At 40.6% G+C, this 22,695-nt stretch overlaps 1 protein-coding gene across 1 annotated transcript in view; it reads right to left on the bottom strand.

Moving 5' to 3' along the window:
- Positions 1-22,695, bottom strand: part of LOC124797903 (eukaryotic translation initiation factor 2-alpha kinase 1-like) — a 153,263-nt gene that overhangs the window by 56,830 nt on the left and 73,738 nt on the right. The window contains exons 8-9 of the mRNA XM_047261022.1: positions 22,309-22,600; positions 18,213-18,395 (exon numbers count right to left, since the gene is read on the bottom strand). Of these exons, the coding sequence (XP_047116978.1) occupies positions 18,213-18,395; positions 22,309-22,600 (475 nt within the window). The remainder of the gene's footprint in view (positions 1-18,212; positions 18,396-22,308; positions 22,601-22,695) is intronic.

The raw sequence follows: 22,695 nt of genomic DNA, 5'->3' as shown, positions 1-22,695 counted from the left end.
CAAAAGTAATTCACACGACGGCTTGTCTGGACCACCTGTAATGAATCCATAGACATCCCAGTCTATATTAGATAGGTTGAAGTCGCCTCCGAATAATATAGCACGATCCGGGTACTTCTGTGATACAGAGTGTAGACTCCCTTTGAATGGATAATATTATAAACATCGATAGTGGTGATAAATGGGGAGGAGCAATGCCACTGTGGTGTGTTGGCTGACTGAAGAATGATGTAGCACACATTAACTCTAAATCACAACACCTATTCCTGTAGTACATAAACACAAATCCTCATAAATTTTATGACATTTATTATTTTCATAAAAACACACTATAATAAATTGAAGATATAATAAAACTGGTATAATTCAAAACAAAAACATCTCTCAACATTAGTCTGCAAGCTTTTTGACTCTTTTTGAATGTCTCAATACTTCAAAGGTTGAAAGTAAATAACTTCATTTACCTACCACTAATGTCACTAATGCAGTAACCAAGTAGGAGGTCATTCTGCAACATCTGTTAACCAAATAGGTTAAACTAAAATAAGGAACTATACTGAAATAACATCAGTCTGCATTCAGCAATAAATTTACGACACATTCGTAGTGGGGGTGGGGGATGGGAGGAGGGAATTTGATAGTGTGATCCACTGTAACTATTGTTCATCACCTCCACAACGAGATGATGGTCTACTGCGAAAGAAATTATGTCACTGGCAGAAAAATGCAAGCAGAGGGCATTCTGCTGTATTTAACTGCCATAGAATAGACCTGCATTGTGTGTATAGTGCAGGGGTCTTACTGCTATTTGCACGCTGTTGAGCAAGTCTTTTATAGGTAGAAATTAAGTCTGGGTTATAATTTGGCTAACAATGACAGCTTTTACAAAATGTAGTGCAAGTTTGGCATCATGAACCAGCAGCATATTCCAGAACTGTGTGTCTATCTGTGCTGTTGCATAACACCTCAATAATTTTCTTATAAATATTACAGCTACCTAGGAATCATTCATATGACTTCACCTGGAACTAAATTAACAATACCTTGCACTGACTGTGGGAGGCTCCACAGAAAAATCAGCATTGCACTCAGCTCGGTGAACCTACTGTTACCTTGGGATCGCTGTGTCTTAAGCATACTGCTCCTTGAAAAGCTCTTCAGGATAGGCGCAATTCGCCTGAATTGGAAGTGTCAACATTGTAACCATTACAACAAGATGATACTTGTTATCTTTCAGTAATTATAGACTGAATGACATTTTTGCTCTGAAGATGACATATTAATGACATATTCTCATTACTATCAATGTTTCGTGTTATTTATTCACTGTTCTGATGACAACTGTTTCTCCTTTCATGCTATCAGAAGCTGAAATCAAACTTGCACTGCACACATTTGTTGGTTTCATTGTCTTCCTGGCTTTTTGAGCCCACTTTTTGAACATTGTGTATGGTTTTACCTGTACAGTACACTTTCTTGATTTGGAACTTCGTTATAAACTGTTAAGATTACGAAATATCTCTGGGGATTTCTTGTTTTGCGACACTGGTCTGCTGTTGTATTTTCATTTGTTTCCTCTGTTCTGAGGATAGTGCCAATAACAACATTCTTAAGTCCATTAATAATCAAAAGATACACTCCTGGAAATTGAAATAAGAACACCGTGAATTCATTGTCCCAGGAAGGGGAAACTTTATTGACACATTCCTGGGGTCAGATACATCACATGATCACACTGACAGAACCACAGGCACATAGACACAGGCAACAGAGCATGCACAATGTCGGCACTAGTACAGTGTATATCCACCTTTCGAAGCAATGCAGGCTGCTATTCTCCCATGGAGACGATCGTAGAGATGCTGGATGTAGTCCTGTGGAACGGCTTGCCATGCCATTTCCACCTGGCGCCTCAGTTGGACCAGCGTTCGTGCTGGACGTGCAGACCGCGTGAGACGACGCTTCATCCAGTCCCAAACATGCTCAATGGGGGACAGATCCGGAGATCTTGCTGGCCAGGGTAGTTGACTTACACCTTCTAGAGCACGTTGGGTGGCACGGGATACATGCGGACGTGCATTGTCCTGTTGGAACAGCAAGTTCCCTTGCCTGTCTAGGAATGGTAGAACGATGGTTTCGATGACGGTTTGGATGTACCGTGCATTATTCAGTGTCCCCTCGACGATCACCAGTGGTGTACGGCCAGTGTAGGAGATCGCTCCCCACACCATGATGCCGGGTGTTGGCCCTGTGTGCCTCGGTCGTATGCAGTCCTGATTGTGGCGCTCACCTGCATGGCGCCAAACACGCATACGACCATCATTGGCACCAAGGCAGAAGCGACTCTCATTGCTGAAGACGACACGTCTCCATTCGTCCCTCCATTCACGCCTGTCGCGACACCACTGGAGGCGGGCTGCACGATGTTGGGGCGTGAGCGGAAGACGGCCTAACGGTGTGCGGGACCGTAGCCCAGCTTCATGGAGACGGTTGCGAATGGTCCTCGCCGATACCCCAGGAGCAACAGTGTCCCTAATTTGCTGGGAAGTGGCGGTGCGGTCCCCTACGGCACTGCGTAGGATCCTACGGTCTTGGCGTGCATCCGTGCGTCGCTGCGGTCCGGTCCCAGGTCGACGGGCACGTGCACCTTCCGCCGACCACTGGCGACAACATCAATGTACTGTGGAGACCTCACGCCCCACGTGTTGAGCAATTCGGCGGTACGTCCACCCGGCCTCCCGCATGCCCACTATACGCCCTCGCTCAAAGTCCGTCAACTGCACATACGGTTCACGTCCACGCTGTCGCGGCATACTACCAGTGTTAAAGACTGCGATGGAGCTCCGTATGCCACGGCAAACTGGCTGACACTGACGGCGGCGGTACACAAATGCTGCGCAGCTAGCGCCATTCGACGGCCAACACCGCGGTTCCTGGTGTGTCCGCTGTGCCGTGCGTGTGATCATTGCTTGTACAGCCCTCTCGCAGTGTCCGGAGCAAGTATGGTGGGTCTGATACACCGGTGTCAATGTGTTCTTTTTTCCATTTCCAGGAGTGTATATTGCCTACTCATAATGTCTGTAATAACACCATGGAATTTGCTTGAAAAAAGATCCTCTAATCTGGGAATTAGCTTTACAGTTTTCAGCAGTACACTTAAGACAGAAAAACTAAAATAATTGTGACTATTATTGATTCATGATGTTTAGTTTAAATTTCCCTCAGGGGTCCAGCATTCATTTCTGGGTACAGGCTTGCTAACCTCAGGGTTCCTTAGCTGGGGAGTGGTAAGTGCCACCAGTACTCTGACACCGTAAGCTCCAGGTATGCTTCAGTAATCACTGAATACTGCAGTGAAGGAACTTTGTGAGCTACAGGAACAGGGATCTTGGTTTGACCACCCAGATCAGGAGGATGGGAAAAAATCCTCAATCTCAAAGTGTGGTGCACGCTGATAAGATGCATGGCTGTTGATGTGAAACAGTTGTCAGTGTATCAGCCTCTGGGAAAACTGCCACATCTTAGTTGTACAATATTACCTAGCAAGTGTGGCTCTATCTGGGTGGACCCTTGTTACCCTAGCTGCTTGTAGGACTGAGATGGAATCCTCGGAATTTTCTCCTCTACCACCCAGTGGAATGGATGGACGCTGGTCGCTATCAACACCCAATCTAACACAAGGGGGCTCATGCAGCCAGTCTTCTCGACTCAGGAATTTTTCAGAGTTGTAGTATTATATATTAACAGAATGCACACGCTAGTCAGAATGTTTTTTTTAAAGTTAAACAGAAAAAGGCAGCTTTGAGAACGTTCCACCTTTATACATTCAAATAGGTTTAGATGGCACTGTTCGAACTTTAAAATCTGTCAAGTAGTTTCCAAAACGCAACAAACCATTGGAAAGCTAAACGCATTGGGGAATACACCATCATAACAGAGTTACACAACACACTGAACTACAGAAAAGGTGTTGTATCATGAAGAGACCTTACAGTTATTTGCAAGGAAGAACTGAAAGATGAGTGGGGTTCAGAAGTAACTATCAATGTACAAAAATCATGAACAGGGTGGATGGGGATCTAGTAAAATCCGATTCCTTTACCATGACCTTAAACAGCACAAAACTTCCAGAGCATAACAAAGGCAGGTTTCCTTCACTTAAGCATGTCGCCCCATGTTCCAAATCCAACTTGCTGTTTTAACTGTCAGTTCTTTGGTCATATCACACTAGGATGTAACGGAGAAGCCATTTGTGGTAAGTATGGCAAGGGTGCCCTCAAAGGTGCCATTTGTCCATCCTCTTCAAACTGTGTAAATTACTGTGGGGACTACCCCGCCTGGAATAGAGACTGCAACAATATATCTTGAAGAAAAGAAGGAATGGGAGATCAAAACGACAACCTTCCACATTCATTACATCTTTTGCTGCCACTCTTAAAATTCATATTCTGACAGCCAGTTTCACAAATGTAGATTGTTACTGTCAGTCTGCGTTTGTCAGTGCAATTGCAAAGCTGCAGTTACTTCAGAGATCATCGATCCCCCCCCCCCCCCCCCAACGTGAGAAACAAATGGGAATCATCAACCACAGGCAAAAACAGGTATCAAACCACGCCAACGGTGAGTCTGCTTCGGAGCTAATGGCATGTCAAGTCTGCCAGGGGCAACTTTCTCACCCCCTGACTGAATGGAGGGAGAGTGTGAAATCGCAACCCCCTTGACAAATGGCTTCCACACTAGAGTGGAACTGAAACTTCTAGCACAGACACACCTCCTGTGCTTGCATTTGCAAGAAACACATTTCAAAGCCACTGGCGCCCCGTGCTATGGGGTTATAACTTCCACTGCAAGGATAACTTTATTGTGGAAATATCCAAGGAAATGATTGCTGTGTTTGTCAATAATGCACAGCACTTCTCTACTCTCTTTATGGTCACTGCCCTACAAGCAGTAGCCACTGAAGTTCCATGAGGTCAGAAGATTACTATCTGCTTACAGTATTTACCTCCGCAGCATGTGATAGACTCTGACGTTCTCACACACTTTATACAACAATCCCCTGCCCATTTCTTCAATGCCCATAATCTATTATGGGGCTCAAACTCAACTTGCTCTAAGGATTTAATTGATTATCCTCTGTCACTGACCTTTCTTTCTGCTCCCGAGCTCTTGCAGACTCCATTCAGTGGGAAGTAACTGATGCCCTTCATTCCAGGGACCACCCCCCACTGTGGATCAACCTACTGGATGGAGCATTACTTGGAAGGAAGCAGTGGAAATGGATGGTCAGCAGACCTAACTGAATGCCGTTCAGTCAACTGACTGTGTCTGAACACTGAAGCAGTGTCCAGGAATGGCTGGACGACATCACACAAGTGATCCACCATGCTGCTGACTTACAGGAGGCAACCTGTACCTTGGTGGACAAACGAGTGCCGCTCAGTGATCTGGGCTAGGAACATGGCTCTCTGACAGTTTACATACCACCAAACAGCAGACAACCTCACAGCCTTTTGCATCATGGCAGCCAAGGCTCAATGCACGATTAAGGAGAGCAAGAAATGGTCATGACAAGCACTCCTGAACTCTAGCACCCATTCCACTTGTCCCAAAAAAGTATGAGACACCATCAGAAGGACTCCCAGTAAATACAGTCATTTAGCAATAGCTGCAGTGCTGAAACAAGGGTATCTCCAAACAATGTCCAGAGACATAGCTCAGATAATTGCAGAGCATTTTGAAATGACTACTACCAATGCCATCCAGGATCAGGTGTTCCGCCACTACAGTGCATAGAGAGGGGCCAGTTGGACTTCATATCTAACAAGTCTGAATTTTCAACTGTCCTTTCTCCACGTGGGAGCTGAATTCGACACTGAGGCTCATGATACTGCACTAACTACAACCAAATTCAGTACAGCATATTTCAACATTTCCAAGCAGCATTAAAGAAAATCCTCTTCAAATGTTTTAATTTGATATGGGAGACGTGCCACTTTCCCAACTAATGGAGAGAGGCAATTTTGATATCTCTCCTCACACCTGGAAAGGACCGAATGTAGCCCAGTAGTTACCAGAGGTGTGTAGGAAAAACTCTGAGACGAATGGCTAACCATCATGTAGTTTGGATGTCAGACCTTAGCTGCTCTCAGTGTGGATTCAGATTTCAATCCACTGTTGACAATTTGACCCTCCTAGAGGCAGCTATTCAACAGGCTTTCCTACACAACCATAAGTGTATCGGTGTATTCTTTGACATCAGTAAGGCATACAACACTATTTGGAGACACTGTATTCTAGGGCAGCTCCACCAATAGAAATTTTCGTGGCAACTGTCCTGAGTCAGCAACGTGCTGTCAAATCATTTTAAGCAGGAGAATGGTGTTCATCAGGGCAGTGTTTTAAATGTTACCCTCTTTGCCAAAGCCATAAACAGTACCACCTATACGGTAAAGAGACCTGTACAATGATGCTTATTTCTGGATGATTTGCAGTTTTCTGTTCTTCCTCCAGTGTAACAAGAGTAAGATGTCAGTTACAACTTACAGTGCAGAGGTCAGAGGGGTGGGCTGTAAAGGCAGATTTTCAATTTTTTGCAAATAAGTGTGTGTGTGTGTGTGTGTGTGTGTGTGTGGTCATTTTAACTGTTCTCAGCCTATTTTTAATTTACCTGATTTGAACATAAGGGACACCATTCTATAGGTTTCTGGGCCTTAGTTTTGACTCCAAATTGTCATGGTTGCTGCACCTGAGAGACCAGAAAGCCAGAACCAAGAAGCCAAAAAACATCTTAAAATGCCTTAGCCACAGGTCTTGGGGAGTGGACAAGGCATGTCTGCTTCAGATTTATTGGGCTTTCAAGTGATTGCGGCTAGACTATGGGTGCAGAGTGTATGGGTGGCTGAAGCTGGTGAAGTGCCACTCACCATTCAGCAACAGTTCCCCATGGTGCAAAGGGTATTTAAGTTCCTCGCTGCTCCAAATTACCAGCATACCATACTGTTGCTCGTCCATCTCTGGAACGTCTTTTCTCCACTCGTCTATGAGGAGCAAGGCGATTTGGGATCCACATGCAGAGTGTGCTGGAGAAACTTGGTGTGGACCAAGCTCAGCCTCAACTCCAAGATCTGAACTGTCTTCCACCCGATTACTGCGGAGGCCCATAGTAATTTTAGATTAAGTACAGTATAGGAGAAGTTGCACTCCTACATATATTTTTAATACGTTATTTTATGATGTTCTAGCTGAGCACCACAACTCTGTAGGTGTATTTATAGATGGGTCTAAACATGAGGACACCGCTGAGAGCTCTGTAGTTTTCCCTGATTGTGTCCTCAAGATCGGACTGCCTCAATACTTTAGTATCTTTGACATAGAGTTATATGTGATCCTGTAAGCACTGGGACAGATGAAACATGTTCTAAATTCCTTGTCTGTTCCGATCCCCTGAGTGCTCTTCACTCTCTACAATGCTTGTAGCCAGCAGATACAGTAGTTCAGAATATCTAGGATGCCCTCCTCCAACTACAAAGGTTGGGGAAGGAGGTGGCTTTCTGCTGGGTACCAGGGCACATGGGTATTGCATGCAATGAAAGAGCACTTGTAGCAACCAAGGAGGCATGTCGCGATCCTCAATTCATTCAGTATGCTGTCCTCCTGCATGGTATCACCTAGCTGTTGAGGTACAGAGTCATGCGAAGATTGGCTGTAAGTGACAGATAACAAGCTGCTTCTTGTAAAGTCCACAATGTGGGTATCGCGTAACTCTTTCCAGTCACACAGGGAGGATGAGGTCCTCATTACTTGAATTCAGGTAGGACACAGCACTATGACACATGGCTTCTTGCTCCATTGAGAGGACCCTCCAATGTTGAGTGCATGCAGTGTACAGATCACATGCACCACATTTTACTAGACTGTGTATTATTTTCAGACCAGAGGGTGGAAGCTCATTTGGCGAAAGATTTCCCCTCTAGTTTAGCTGTGCAGCAAATGAATGTGGTACATTAAAATATTGCCAAATTTGTTGCCTAAAATTTTGAGATGACTTTTTTGATGTGTTGTTAGGGTAACTGGCTCATCCGTGTTTTTAGTGAGTGATATACTTTCACTTATTAGTTTTAGAACATTTAAATACTTCTAACACAATCTTCCATGATGTGAGCTAGTATGATTGTGCAGATGCTCATGGGTAAGACTGAATGAGAGAGAGAGGACGCGATTTTACCTTGTATTACTTTTTATCTCTTTTCTCGCATTTTCTCCATTTAGCCACATTTTTTTCAACTAATTTTACACACACACACACACACACACACACACACACACACACACACACACACACACACACTAGTTTGCAGTCGGTGCCTCTGAGTATCTATGACGTATCATTTGAGACATAAGCCACGCTCATTTCCAAATCCATTCAAGAAACGCATTGACTGTGGACGCATTTTCTTCCTGCAGGTAGTGAAGTGAAACTTGGCAACAATACAGAATATGTATGGGAACTCTGTAATCCTCAAGTTGTTTTCTGTATGGTACAGCATTATCCTGCTAAATTCACTTGGTGTATTCTTGTCATCTCCATTCTTGAATCTGAGTGATTTTCACTTAACATGGGACACTGGGTTATTAATTTATGGTTTTGAGTTTAAAAAAATTGTTCCAAACAGAAATTCCAATTAATCTTGTCTTTTAATTTGTGATTTGTCTGTCCTAGCCACCATTGGGGCAATAAGGGAGAAATGAATGCTGAAGATGTTCATTGGCTCTGAGGTAACGGAGTTGAGCTGTAAAGTGGAGGTTGCATATCTCAATGGAGGCCAGCTTTTGACCTCTTCTGTGACAGAGCTAGATGCAGCCATATCAGAATCAAAAAGGAAATCTTATGAAAACTTCTCCATCATAAGTCTTCTCGTTACTTTCAGCTTCCCATAGTCTTAGAGCGAAAACCTTAAGAAACTTTGCACTTGATAATGCCTTCTTCTACTTCTGCTAACATAATTCTTGGGTTTCATGAACACACAATTTCATTTATGAATTTGTGGCACTGAATAATTTATTAACTGGGTTTTTTATGCATCTACTCCAACTACCATATTTGCATGCTACTTGAGTGTGACACAGAACACCACGTAAACAACGATCATTTCAAAGTACAAACTTCATAATATCTTATTAATCACGCTGATTTATGCTTACTCATGTTACATATACAGTAATTTATGTTTTATTAACATTGACATTTGTCATGAGGATATAATAGTAAATACAGTGTATATTGTAATATGGCATTTTTTTCCATTAGTTTACTGAACACAACAGCAAACATCAACAGGAAATTAATCATCAACAACATACTCAAATCAAAAATGGTACCTGATAAACACACTAAAAGCAGTCTACTTGATATCTATTACTGCACTTTGTTCACACAGTTTACTAAAGGTAATTCATGAGGATAGTCAACTACAATAATAAACAATTTTTTTGGTTCCCAATTTGAGAGTAGAAACATACCCAAGGTGCACTGCATCACAATCACCTGGGCAGACAACAGTTGGCAACAGGAGACCAATGTCAGGATGGTTTGTGGCTGGTGATTGGCAGTTGTTGGCTGTTGTGCGGCAAGGAACTCCTGAGCATAAACTGTTCTGATCTTGATGAAGTCACAATCTCTTTCTCAGAAATGATTCTGGGAGGTTTTGCAATAACTGGTCGGTTAGAAAGTGAAGCAAATTATCTTTGGGGTACCATCAGGCTGACACTTTTAGCTAACATCTGAAATGTGGTTAAAAAATAACAAAAGGAGTGACTCAAACTTGTACCTTCATGTCTAAATTGCACAACCTTTCCCATTAGACCACAAACAGATTCAACACCACAACAGGTCGAGCAGAAGACAACATTTTTTGCAGAAACTTCTGCTTCCTACATTGTTCCCATGTTGTGCAGTTGGTCAGATTTAGAATCTGAGGGAGGCCAGTTTTATTTGCACCTTAAGTGAACAACTTGGGATTTTGACTACTGCAGCCAACCAGTAGCCAGGTTTTGTGTCATAGACTGTACCCTAATGGTTCCGTGCCAGCACAGTTCTATACCACTGCATCCATCTGTCCCTGTTATCAGAAGTTTTCTTATAACTGAATGATGGCAGGGAGAAGAAGGGATGCCAATTTTCTTTATACTTCTCATGAAAAATTATGTTGATATAGCTATAGTTCAGTGTACAAGCTAGATGTTCTTTACAGATTTATTTTGAACCTGTAACATCTGTATATGCACACCCTTTGCAGCCAACATTGTGTCTACAGTAGTTTCATACAGTTTGGAGAATAGGCCAAGGATGATTTTGAGAAGATAAGAGATGAAGATGGGTGTGTGTTACATGATACACCTACAAAACAACTTTTCTCCAGAATTCTTCCAGTATGGATAAGTGCTGTTGTTTTAGCAAGATCACCCAACCGCTGTCGGTTACATAAAAGTGGTGCAGATGAACAGATGCCAAGTGATTTATGATATCAGGAGGCATTCCATAGCTTGTCCATTTTCTTGTTTGGCTATATATTGTAGGCAAGCATCGATAAAACTGGAAATTGATGAAACTCTGGCCCTTTATACAAAAAGTAACATGTCATTTCCTCCAAGTCCTTCAGAATTTCTTCGATGTTACCTGATTTTTAAGTACTGTACCTCAAACAGGAAAAAGGAAACCTTATAATATCATTTTGTTGTCCATCTGTCTGTCTGTTAAGACCCATTTTCTCATGAACGGCTATAGGTAACAAGCTGAAATTTATGTCAGTTACTGAGGTGTAAAAAATTTAAGCTTCTACATTAATGTAATCAAAAGATATAGTCATCTATGTCATGTATTTTGATACAAACTCACTCATCAAAGCCATTAGGGTACTTCCCATTGACCTAGAATCATAAAATTTGGTAAGAAGCAATGTTTCATGGTACAAGTAAAGGAAAATAGTCATAAAATTCGTAGTCTGTAAGTACATCACAAAAAAATATTTTCCCTTTGCTATTTGTTGATCTGTCTGTCTGTTTAAAGTCCTTTTTCTTAGGAACAGGTAGAGGTACCAAGTCGAAATTTATGTCAAATACTAAGGTCTAGGTGCTCTAAAAAATGTAAGCTTCTAAGTCAATGCACTCAAAAGATATGGCCATATACATACACAATTTATTGATATTTGCAAACTCACTCATCAAATCCTACTGATGAACTATCTATTTACATGTCAGGCCTAGTACTAGCTTCAGAAGTACATATACTGAAATTGGAATGATAATGAGAAGGTCAGAGGACTGGCCATCCTCTGTATTTTTTTTTTAAAAAAGGACTGAGTGAAGTTCTCATCGATGGAATCTGAAATATGTCATGGAATATCTGCCCTGAACCAGTGATGAAAACACAATGAACAATATCAATCTGCAGCTCTCAGGTTCAAATCTTGGTTATAAATACAAAAAGGAGGTCTAGCATTAAAGCACATAACTAGAAACCGAGGGGCCAACGGACTGGATCTCAGTTGGACCATGGTTTTTCAGCCTTCATTTTAACCTAGCCCTCACTTCTCTACAATGTGAGGAGTTGCTAGAAACAACAAGAATGGCTGGACCACATCACACAAGTGATCCACCACGCTGCTGACTTGCAGGAGGCAACCTGTACCTTTGTGGACCAACAAGTGCCACTCAGCAATCTGGGCTAGGCATGTGGCTCTACAACAGTGTGTCTATTTGATGATAAAAGCAATCTAGATGAATGTTCACTCCTTGCTTATTCACCTAATCATAGTTACAAAACTGCATCTTCAGAGCCTTTTTCAAAAGATTGTTTTAATTTCAACTTACAATGTAGTCATTTATATTTCATTTTTAGCAGTTGCCAGAAAATGCAAAGAAATATTTACACTACATTTGCACAAATATTAGGAGCAAACATTCTGTCAACGATGAGGTCATTAGAGATCGAGCATAAGTGTAGATTGGGGAGATGTGTATGTATTCAGCAAGGTCCTCTACAAATGAACCATCCCAGTATTTGTCTTAAGCAGTTTAGTATAACCTACAGAAAACCTACATCAGGATGGCTGGATGAGGATTTGAACTGTTGTTCTCCAGAATGCAATCCCGTGTCTTACCACTACAATGTCATGCACAGTTAAAAATAATAATAATAATAATAATAATAATACATCAACAACTTGCCATACAACATAAACTAATAAAACAACACGTTCCCACATACAAGTATGCACCACAAAATGTAATGGAGAATGATGAATACAAATTATACTGAAACAAAACCATTATAACAGATAAAACAACACCACATAACAAACCTGACATCATACTCACCAACAAAAAGAAGAAATTAACACAACTAATTGAAATATCCATACCCAGTACAACAAATATACAGAAGAAAACAGGAGAAAAAATTGAAAAATACATCCAACTGGCTGAGGAAGTCAAGGACATGTGGCATCAGGATAAAGTTTGTCAATTATACTATCAACTACAGAGAGGCAAAACAAGCAAGAGAAAAATACCTTGATGATCTCTGTATTTCAGTTGAGGACAACATGAGCAAGGGAAATATCGACAAGGCCTATAAATGTGTGAGACATTGCTTTGAAGACAGAAGAAACAAATGTAGGGCTGTGATGGACAAAAATGGCAATATGTTGGATGACGATGATGAAGTTGCAAGAAGATGGAAACAATATATAGGAAAACTGTACAGCGGACCAGACCTGTCTGAAAACATCAAGGAAGAAGAAACAGAAGTAGATGCACACAACATAGGTGAACCTATATTAAAGGTAGAGTTTGAACTAGCTCTGAAAAAATTGAAAAACAACAAATCGCCTGGTATAGACAATATCCCAGCCGAACTTCTGAAATCTGGAGGAGCAAAACTGAATCAGGAGTTGTATAATCTTGTTTTCAACATGTACGAGCAGGGTAAAATTCCTACAGATTTTGAGAAAAACATTATGGTCCCCATTCCAAAGAAGGCAAATGCTACAAGATGTGAAAATTATAGGACACTCAGCCTAGTTACTCACGCCTCTAAAATATTAACCTCAATTATCCTAAAATGCATAGAACAAAAAGTCGAAGCTACACTCTCCGAAGACCAGTTTGGATTCCGGAAAGATAGAGGAACCAGAGAAGCAATATTTGCTCTAAAACTAATAATAGAGAAACGACTAGACAAAAACCTGAAAACGTACATAGCTTTCGTAGATGTAGAGAAAGCCTTTGATAATGTTAAATGGGATAAGATGTTTGAGGTACTCAAAAAAGTAGGAATAGACCATAAAGATAGAAAAATGATATGGAACCTGTACAAAAATGAGACAGCAGTTATCCGTGGATGGACGAAACAAGAAGAGGTGCAGATACGGAAAGGTGCTCGGCAAGGTTGCGCACTATCCCCTGTTATCTGTAACGTATACATTGAAGAGGCGCTGAAAAAAGTATGGGAAAATTCACAGACAGGTGTAGCAATTCATGGCCAACGAATAGATATGATAAGATATGCCGATGATATAGCTGTCCTGGTTGAAAGTGAAGATCTTATAGTCCTACTGAATATAATGGATAAAGTTATGGGTGAAGAATATAATATGAGACTTAATAAAGCAAAAACAAAAGTAATGGCATGCGACAAAGAAGATCAAGTGAAAGTCTAAGTTCATGTAGGCAATGAACTGCTTGAACAAGTTGATAAATTTACTTATCTGGGCAGTAATATTACCAGGGATGGAAAGAGCAAGGCAGAAGTGAGAAGTAGAATAGCTCAAGCAAAGGCTGCTTTTAACAAGAAGAAAAACATATTAACATCTAAGAGCATCAGCCTTGAAACCAGGAAAAGATTTTTGAAATCATATGTGTGGAGTGTGGCATGCTATGGGTGTGAAACATGGACTCTCTGGACAGAGGAACTGCAGAAGCTAAATTCTTTTGAAATGTGGTGCTATAGACGCATGCTCAAAATAAAATGGATCGACAAGGTCACAAACGAAGTGGTTCTGGAAAGAGCAGGTGAGAAGAGAAGCATCTGGAGTTTCATTGTTAAAAGAAGAGTGCAATTTACAGGCCATCTATTAAGACATAAAGGACTCCTGAACACAATCATAGAGGGATATGTCGAGGGAAAAAGACCAAGAGGAAGACCACGACTGAGGTACATGGATCAAATCGTGAAAGATGTGGGATGTAACACCTATAAAGAAATGAAGAAAAAAGCTGAAAGACACACAGAATGGAGACAAGCTGCCATTGTAGCTGTTGCAAACCAATGCTTGGATTAACCACTACAGAAGAAGAAGAAGAAGAAGAAGAAGAAGACTATCAACTACAGGAGTCATACCACATAATATCCACCAGTACATCAACACAATACAGCTACACCCAAACTTATATATACAACTACAGAAATCTGTAATTATTGATACATGTTCAATTACCCGACAGTTCCTAAATGCAATGTAACATATACCGTACAGTAAAAGGAAGTCACGCTTGATCAAGGTCCACGTCACTTTCCATTTTTGACCAGACATAACGTCTGAGAAAAGAAAGAATAATAATAAACAAGATGTTAAATGGGCCCTGACACAGCTTCTAAATTGTCCAGAACACAAAGAGAGATTCCTGAAAGTGCAGCCAGAAATCTTAGCACAGAGCTCATCACCATCAGCATAAGAAGAGATTTATGTGCACATCAAGAAACTTAAAAGCAATAAAGCATAGGGGAGGACAGAAATGTAGCAGAACTCTTGAAAAATTTAGGCTCAAATTCACTTAAAGAAATTACTCAAATAATCAAAAACATCTGGCAAACCGAAAAAGTCCAGGATCTACATCTACATCTACATTGATACTCCGCAAGCCACCCAACGGTGTGTGGCGGAGGGCACTTTACGTGCCACTGTCATTACCTCCCTTTCCTGTTCCAGTCGCGTATGGTTCGCGGGAAGAACGACTGTCTGAAAGCCTCCGTGCGCGCTCTAATCTCTCTAATTTTACATTCGTGATCTCCTCGGGAGGTATAAGTAGGGGGAAGCAATATATTCGATACCTCATCCAGAAACGCACCCTCTCGAAACCTGGCGAGCAAGCTACACCGCGATGCAGAGCGCCTCTCTTGCAGAGTCTGCCACTTGAGTTTATTAAACATCTCCGTAATGCTATCACGGTTACCAAATAACCCTGTGACGAAACGCGCCGCTCTTCTTTGGATCTTCTCTATCTCCTCCGTCAGACCGATCTGGTACGGATCCCACACCGATGAGCAATACTCAAGTATAGGTCGAACGAGTGTTTTGTAAGCCACCTCCTTTGTTGATGGACTACATTTTCTAAGCACTCTCCCAATGAATCTCAACCTGGTACCCGCCTTACCAACAATTAATTTTATATGATCATTCCACTTCAAATCGCTCCGCACGCATACTCCCAGATATTTTACAGAAGTAACTGCTACCAGTGTTTGTTCCGCTATCATATAATCATACAATAAAGGATCCTTCTTTCTATGTATTCGCAATACATTACATTTGTCTATGTTAAGGGTCGGTTGCCACTCCCTGCACCAAGTGCCTATCCGCTGCAGATCTTCCTGCATTTCGCTACAATTTTCTAATGCTGCAACTTCTCTGTATACTACAGCATCATCCGCGAAAAGCCGCATGGAACTTCCGACACTATCTACTAAGTCATTTATATATATTGTGAAAAGCAATGGTCCCATAACACTCCCCTGTGGCACGCCAGAGGTTACTTTAACGTCTGAAGACGGCTCTCCATTGATAACAACATGCTGTGTTCTGTTTGCTAAAAACTCTTCAATCCAGCCACACAGATGGTCTGATATTCCGTAGGCTCTTACTTTGTTTATCAGGCGACAGTGCGGAACTGTATCGAACGCCTTCCGGAAGTCAAGAAAAATAGCATCTACCTGGGAGCCTGTATCTAATATTTTCTGGGTCTCATGAACAAATAAGGCGAGTTGGGTCTCACACGAACGCTGTTTCCGGAATCCATGTTGATTCCTACATAGTAGATTCTGGGTTTCCAGAAATGACATGATACGCGAGCAAAAAACATGTTCTAAAATTCTACAACAGATCGACGTAAGAGATATAGGTCTATAGTTTTGCGCATCTGCTCGACGACCCTTCTTGAAGACTGGGACTATCTGTGCTCTTTTCCAATCATTTGGAACCCTCCGTTCCTCTAGAGACTTGCGGTACACGGCTGTTAGAAGGGGGGCAAGTTCTTTCGCGTACTCTGCGTAGAATCGAATTGGTATCCCGTCAGGTCCAGTGGACTTTCCTCTATTGAGTGATTCCAGTTGCTTTTCTATTCCTTGGACACTTATTTCGATGTCAGCCATTTTTTCGTTTGTGCGAGGATTTAGAGAAGGAACTGCAGTGCGGTCTTCCTCTGTGAAACAGCTTTGGAAAAAGGTGTTTAGTATTTCAGCTTTACGCGTGTCATCCTCTGTTTCAATGCCATCATCATCCCGTAGTGTCTGGATATGCTGTTTCGAGTCACTTACTGATTTAACGTAAGACCAGAACTTCCTAGGATTTTCTGTCAAGTCGGTACATAGAATTTTGGAAAATTGTTCTGATTCATCCACTACATAAAAAAGATAATAAATGAGATGTAAACAACTATAGAGGGATCGCTCTATAGCCAGTCACCTACAAAATTCTATCAGCTTGTCTCTCGAATAGAACACAATAGCAACTAGGACCCAAAGTAGAAGACTATCAAGCAGTATTCAGACTGAACAGATCATGTCCTGAGCAAATTTTCAACCTCAAATACATATTCAAAATGCGAGCTCTCAGACAAAAACCTGAAGTATGCACATTTGTAGATTTCAAAAAAGCATATGATTCAATAGACCGGCTCACTATGCCAAATTTTAGAAGAGAGGCGATTAGATCCCAAAACACAAGAAATCATAAAACAAACACTAATTGGCATGAAATCTAAAGTAAAATTTATGAAGGAGATTTCAGAAGCCTTCGACATTCAAACAAGTGTGACACAAGTTGACATTCAAACAGGTGTGACACAAGGTGATGGACTCTCTCCTATTCTGTTCAACGTAGTTCTAGACAAAGTTATGGACGAATGGGAAAAAGAACTCAAGAAATGTGGGTTTTGGAAGCCAATCCTACTGGGCATTGCCAAAAACAACCTTTACCTACCATATCTTACATTTGTAAACGACCTGGTGATATTAACAGAGGATGAGCAGACTGCAGTCAAACAGCTGGAAATACTTAAAGAATGTGCAGAGAAAGAGGGTTTACAAATTTCATTTGAGAAAACTGAACTCTTTTTGTTCAAAACCAGAAATTGCAAGCTTGAAGATAAAATAGGGTGAAATTGACAGGGTCCCATACTTTAAATATCTTGGAGAATTCATCGAACCGACAGGTACTGAAAACATCTCACAGCAACATCGCCTCCAAAAAATTAAAAAAGGCGTAGGGTTAACGGAAAACCTCTACAACAAAAAATCAACGTCAAGAGTGCAAAAATTCTACATTACAATACTGTCATAAAACCAGCAATCCTCTACGCAAGTGAAACGCTAACCCTTAACAGAAAACAACAACTTGAAGACATCAAAACAGAAGAGAGAAAGATCATCAGGAAAAATCTAGGGGAAAACATACCCAAGACAGTTATAGGCTACAATCAATTAAAACGACAGAAAAGTTTTCAAACATTGAAATTGATATTAGGAAAATGCAAATGAAATTCTTTGGCCATCTCAGCCGACTACCAGAATATCAAATGACAAAAGAATAACAGATTATGTAACCTCACTTAAGAAATCCACACTTTGGTTAGATGAAATTCGAAAGGACCAAAATAATGCAAATATAAGACCAGCCGGCATTCTAGAAAGAGACACCTTCAGACACAAAGTAGACAAATTGGAAGTTATATCAGAGCAACCAAAAGCAAAAACAGTATAGAACACAGTCTGAGCATAAACAAGCCTTAAAAATTGATCGAGTTATTTGCCAATACTAATAATAATAAATAATAATAATCAGTAGGGTGTTAACATAAACACAGACAGATCGAATATAAATTTCAATCAGAAAATTCAAAAATCATAAGGAAGTGTTTTACTTGAATTGCTTTACCTTAATGTCATGATGAACTATCCCTTGGGAATGGATGTACTCAATTCCGCAAACCAGATGGCGAAATCCTTTGAGGCATTGTGTAATATCTATGGGTATCTTTTTATTATTTCTATTATTTAGCCATTGCAGAAGTGTTTGATCACATAGCTGCATCTGTATATAAAGTGTGGCACAATCTCTCTGAAACATAGCAGAAACAATGGTTCAGCTCAATTACCATTGCTACCACACATATCATCATAACATTGCTACATTACATTGACAAAAAATATGGGAACTAACTTCTATGGTAACATCTAGTGTCACTTCTAAAACAAAACAGGAAAGATCTCAACAATTTGGAAGCTTCAGTATCACAAAAATGCCTTTCATATCTACCAGAACTATAACACACACACACACACACACACACACACACACACACACACACACACACACACACAAAGTAGTACATATATTCTTTTCTTCAGTATCTGCCTTCTTGTTAATGTCCTTGTCTATATTTCAGAACTTCCTCTTCCATGAAAGAAAGGAAAGATAGGATAGGAAATGAAATACTCTATGTACAAAAAAAACCATTTCTTTATTTGCCTAAATCAGTTTAGGGAAAACACGGAAAATGCGGATGGCTGGACAGTGATCTGAAATACCTTCCTTCCAAGTGCAACCACACAAGTACCTACACACTTAATCAAGTAAGGGAAAGCAGTATTCAGTTTACGGTCTGCAGTCTGTCGGATTTTTTTTTTTTTTTTAATTTATTTTTTAACAGGGGAGGGAAGCGGGAGCTGGTAAATCTGTTGTTTGATTATGATGAAGCCAGAATATAGTTTAACATTAGCCATGAATGCTTTCCAACACTGTGCAGGTGCTGGGCAATTTTGGAGCTTTTCAGCATCTCTAAACAGCCCACTGCATACATCTCATTGACATTATCAGCAGCACAACTAAACTTCTCAAAAACTGAAAAAGAAGCATTGGACATATTCTGTTATATAAACAAATCGCTAGTTTATCTGGTCAAAACAAAGTTTTATCTCACCATAGATCAAAAGCTCTTGACATCACTCTTTGGTACCTAACCCAAAGCACAGCACAAAGCCTACAACAGTGGGTCCTATTTTTAAGTAACCCAATGCCCACCACCCTACACCAATGCATAAGGGGTTTCACACTTACCAATAAAAACCAATTAAAAATTTGAGACAGTAGGTGTACTGATTCCAGCTGGATGCAAACACATGGCATATGCTGGAAAAATTCCTCACATCTAATGAAGCAGTCAGATCAATATGACAGAACTGCTACTGTAGAGGTTGATACGATATGTGCAACATGGCCACACATTGACAGTGATATTGAATGAATGGTCTCAGTACACTATTTTTCTTCATGATTCATAATTAAGATATCTTGGGAGCCTGTGCACATGTATTCTGCTGGCCCTTTCAAAAAGGGATTGTAGTTGCCAGTGGAACATCCTCTCTAAATGCCCAGATACTAATGACCACCATTTGAGCCACAATACAGGCTGTGGCATCAATTTTTGCAAGTGAAGGAGCTCTTCACACCACCATTATTTGAGTAATGACCAGTGATTTTTCTCTGAGGCATTCCAGAAGTTTTTGCAAACTAAATGATATCTACGACCTGACCATTGTTTCATTAACACCAAAGCAGAGCAGTTGGTCAGAACATTTGAGCCTAACATGCACGAGGCAATTACGCCTGAGAAAGCTGCACACTTCGCTAGCACTATCACTGCCTGCACATAGTACATAGAATTTTAGTTGGTGTAGATCACAACCCTAACTTCCACCTCTAACAAGATAGTCATATAACCATCACTCACATAATCACCCTTCTCCACAGAGGCAATCAGAGTTTTGACACGTTTTCTTGCTATGAACCTCTATGCTCTCATTCATGACTGCAGCCTTACAGAGCTGTTCCAAAGGTGCAGATGTAGGATGCTCTTGGACACGATTCAATGAGTTCTAGAAACATTCCTCTCTCTATTATCATATAGATTCATCTGTCTGGGCATGCACCTTCAGCAATACAGCAGGGTTGACATCGTCGTTTTTGGGCACGAGGGTGTCAACTGATAAAAGTGATGGACAGCCAAGAATGGAGAATATGTCAGCTGTGGCTCCAATAGCTCTGATGCTACACGTGCGCGCGCGCGCACACACACACCCACCCACACACACACACACACACACACACACACACACACACACACACACACACACACACACACACACACACACACACAACTACTCAAAACAACTGTGACACAGACTCTAGACTGCTAGCTGCTATAGGTCCCAAACCTCACTTCCACCTCTAAGTAGACAGTATTACGACCTCCAACCACACTACAGCCCTTCTCCACAGTGGCAACCAGGGGGTTCTGGAAACTACCAATATATTTGGGTCACGAAAGAGGGGTACCTTTAGCACCCACCATGATGACAGTCAAAGCCACCCCTTCCCCACCCCTGCATCTTGGGAGATATGGATAAGTGCAGTGTTGCAAATACTGATACGGACTCCATCAAAGCAGCTTAGATGATGCTGCACCTGACAAATGCAACTGACACTCTGAACAAGCACTCTCTTGCAATTTATGAAGCTTTCACTTTGCACTTATAACTGTTAATTAATTCAAACTTCACTAGCTGATCTAGACTGCTGCTAATGTCTGGGAATGCTAGTTTGCAATAAAAAGCAAATCAAGTGTAGTCTTAGAAAGAGCTGCTAATAAAATATTTTTGGACATTAATCACTGGTTCCTAGGCAATCCTTTGTCATTCAACTTTGAAAAAAACACACTACATGCAATCTAGAACTTGTAAGGGGGGTCCCACGAGTATATGCGTAACATATGGTGACAAGCAGATAGAAGTGGATAGTGTTAAATTCTTGGGATTACAGCTTGATAATAAATTCAACTGGGAGGAGCACACCACAAAACTGCTGAAGTGTCTAAACAAATCTTTATTTGCAATATGAATTCTGTCAGACATAGAGGGTATACAAATGAAAAAGCTGGCATACTATGCTTACTTTCACTCTGTAATGTCATATGGGATTATTTTTTGGGGTAAGTCATCAAGCCAAGCTAAAGTTTTCCAGGCACAAAAATGTGAAATAAGAGTTATATGTGGTGTGAACTCAAGAACATCCTGGAGAGGCCTGTTTAGGGAGCTAGGGATATTAACTACTGCTTCCCAATATATTTATCCCTTAATAAAATTTGTCATTAAAATATATCACTTTTTCAAACTAATACTAGAAATCAGCCATAAAAATCTTAACAACCAATGATATTAAGTTTAAGAGAAGCCTAAAGGATTTATTGGTGGCCCACTCCTTCTAACTCCATTGATGAATTTCTCAGTAGAACCAACTTTTGTGTGTGTGTGTGTGTGTGTGTGTGTGTGTGTGTGTACAATCTAACTTCTGCATCATTTCAGTGCAGTAATGTGTTCTTTGTAAATAAGTTCTGTAGTAGTTCTATTGTATGTTTATTACATTATAAATAAATAAAAACATTTTTTGAATTTTAAATTCAGTGCATTAATGCGATCTTAGTAAATGTGTGTTGTAAAATTATCCTTTCATACAGTGTTTAAAAAAATGATGATGATTCTTCACATGGGACCTGTGGAAGGTAAATTAGCATATTTGTTTTAGTTGTAAATATCACTAGGGATCAATTGGAATGGAAGTAAATCTAATCTAATCAGTATACAACAAATTTGGCTTTGCGTAACAGTATTAACTTGGCTCATTAATTTCATTGTGTATTTGCTCATTTAAGACAGATTCTTGTACTGGACTGTGTCGAGCATAGTGTGACAGCTTTTGAACTTTATTTCAGTAACTCACTCCATGCTTTAATGCTGGGTCAGACATAACAAACTGAAATCAGACCCTGAACAAAAAGGTTTCTTTATGTCTTCGTTTTGTTCATATAAAAAAAAGTGCTATTATATGTTACAGGTTCCAGAAGACGATTTTGCAGTTATGTATTGCTGTCAGAACAGTAACAGTGGCAATAACAATAATAATAGCTACAACTTACCTCAGGTGGTATCAGTCGTTTCAGGTTTTTACATGTTATTTCCTCTAAATGGGATGGCACACAAATAGCCTTATCTTCTGAGGATTCTGTACTTGTAGACTTTGAAGAGCATTTATCGGCTGAATCATAGGATTTCTCTTTGCTTTTTAGATGCATATGTGATGCAGATACATGGCTTACTTGTTCATGACTTTCACTGGCACTGCTCTGAGAACTGCTACTGTATGTTGCATTTCCAGACAAAGCATAATTTGCTCTCTGCCCATTACACATCTCACTTGATGGAGACATCCTGTAAGAAACAAGTGGGATTCTTCTTAAAACATTTGTGTTTGAGAAACTAAAAATTTGATTTATTATATCCAGCCATTACCAGTTATTTGTACA

The sequence above is a fragment of the Schistocerca piceifrons genome, chromosome 5, assembly GCF_021461385.2.
Source record: "Schistocerca piceifrons isolate TAMUIC-IGC-003096 chromosome 5, iqSchPice1.1, whole genome shotgun sequence".
In the NCBI taxonomy this organism is placed as follows: domain Eukaryota; kingdom Metazoa; phylum Arthropoda; class Insecta; order Orthoptera; family Acrididae; genus Schistocerca; species Schistocerca piceifrons.
Note: the sequence above shows the minus strand (reverse complement) of the source record. Positions and strands in the feature narration are given on the sequence as shown.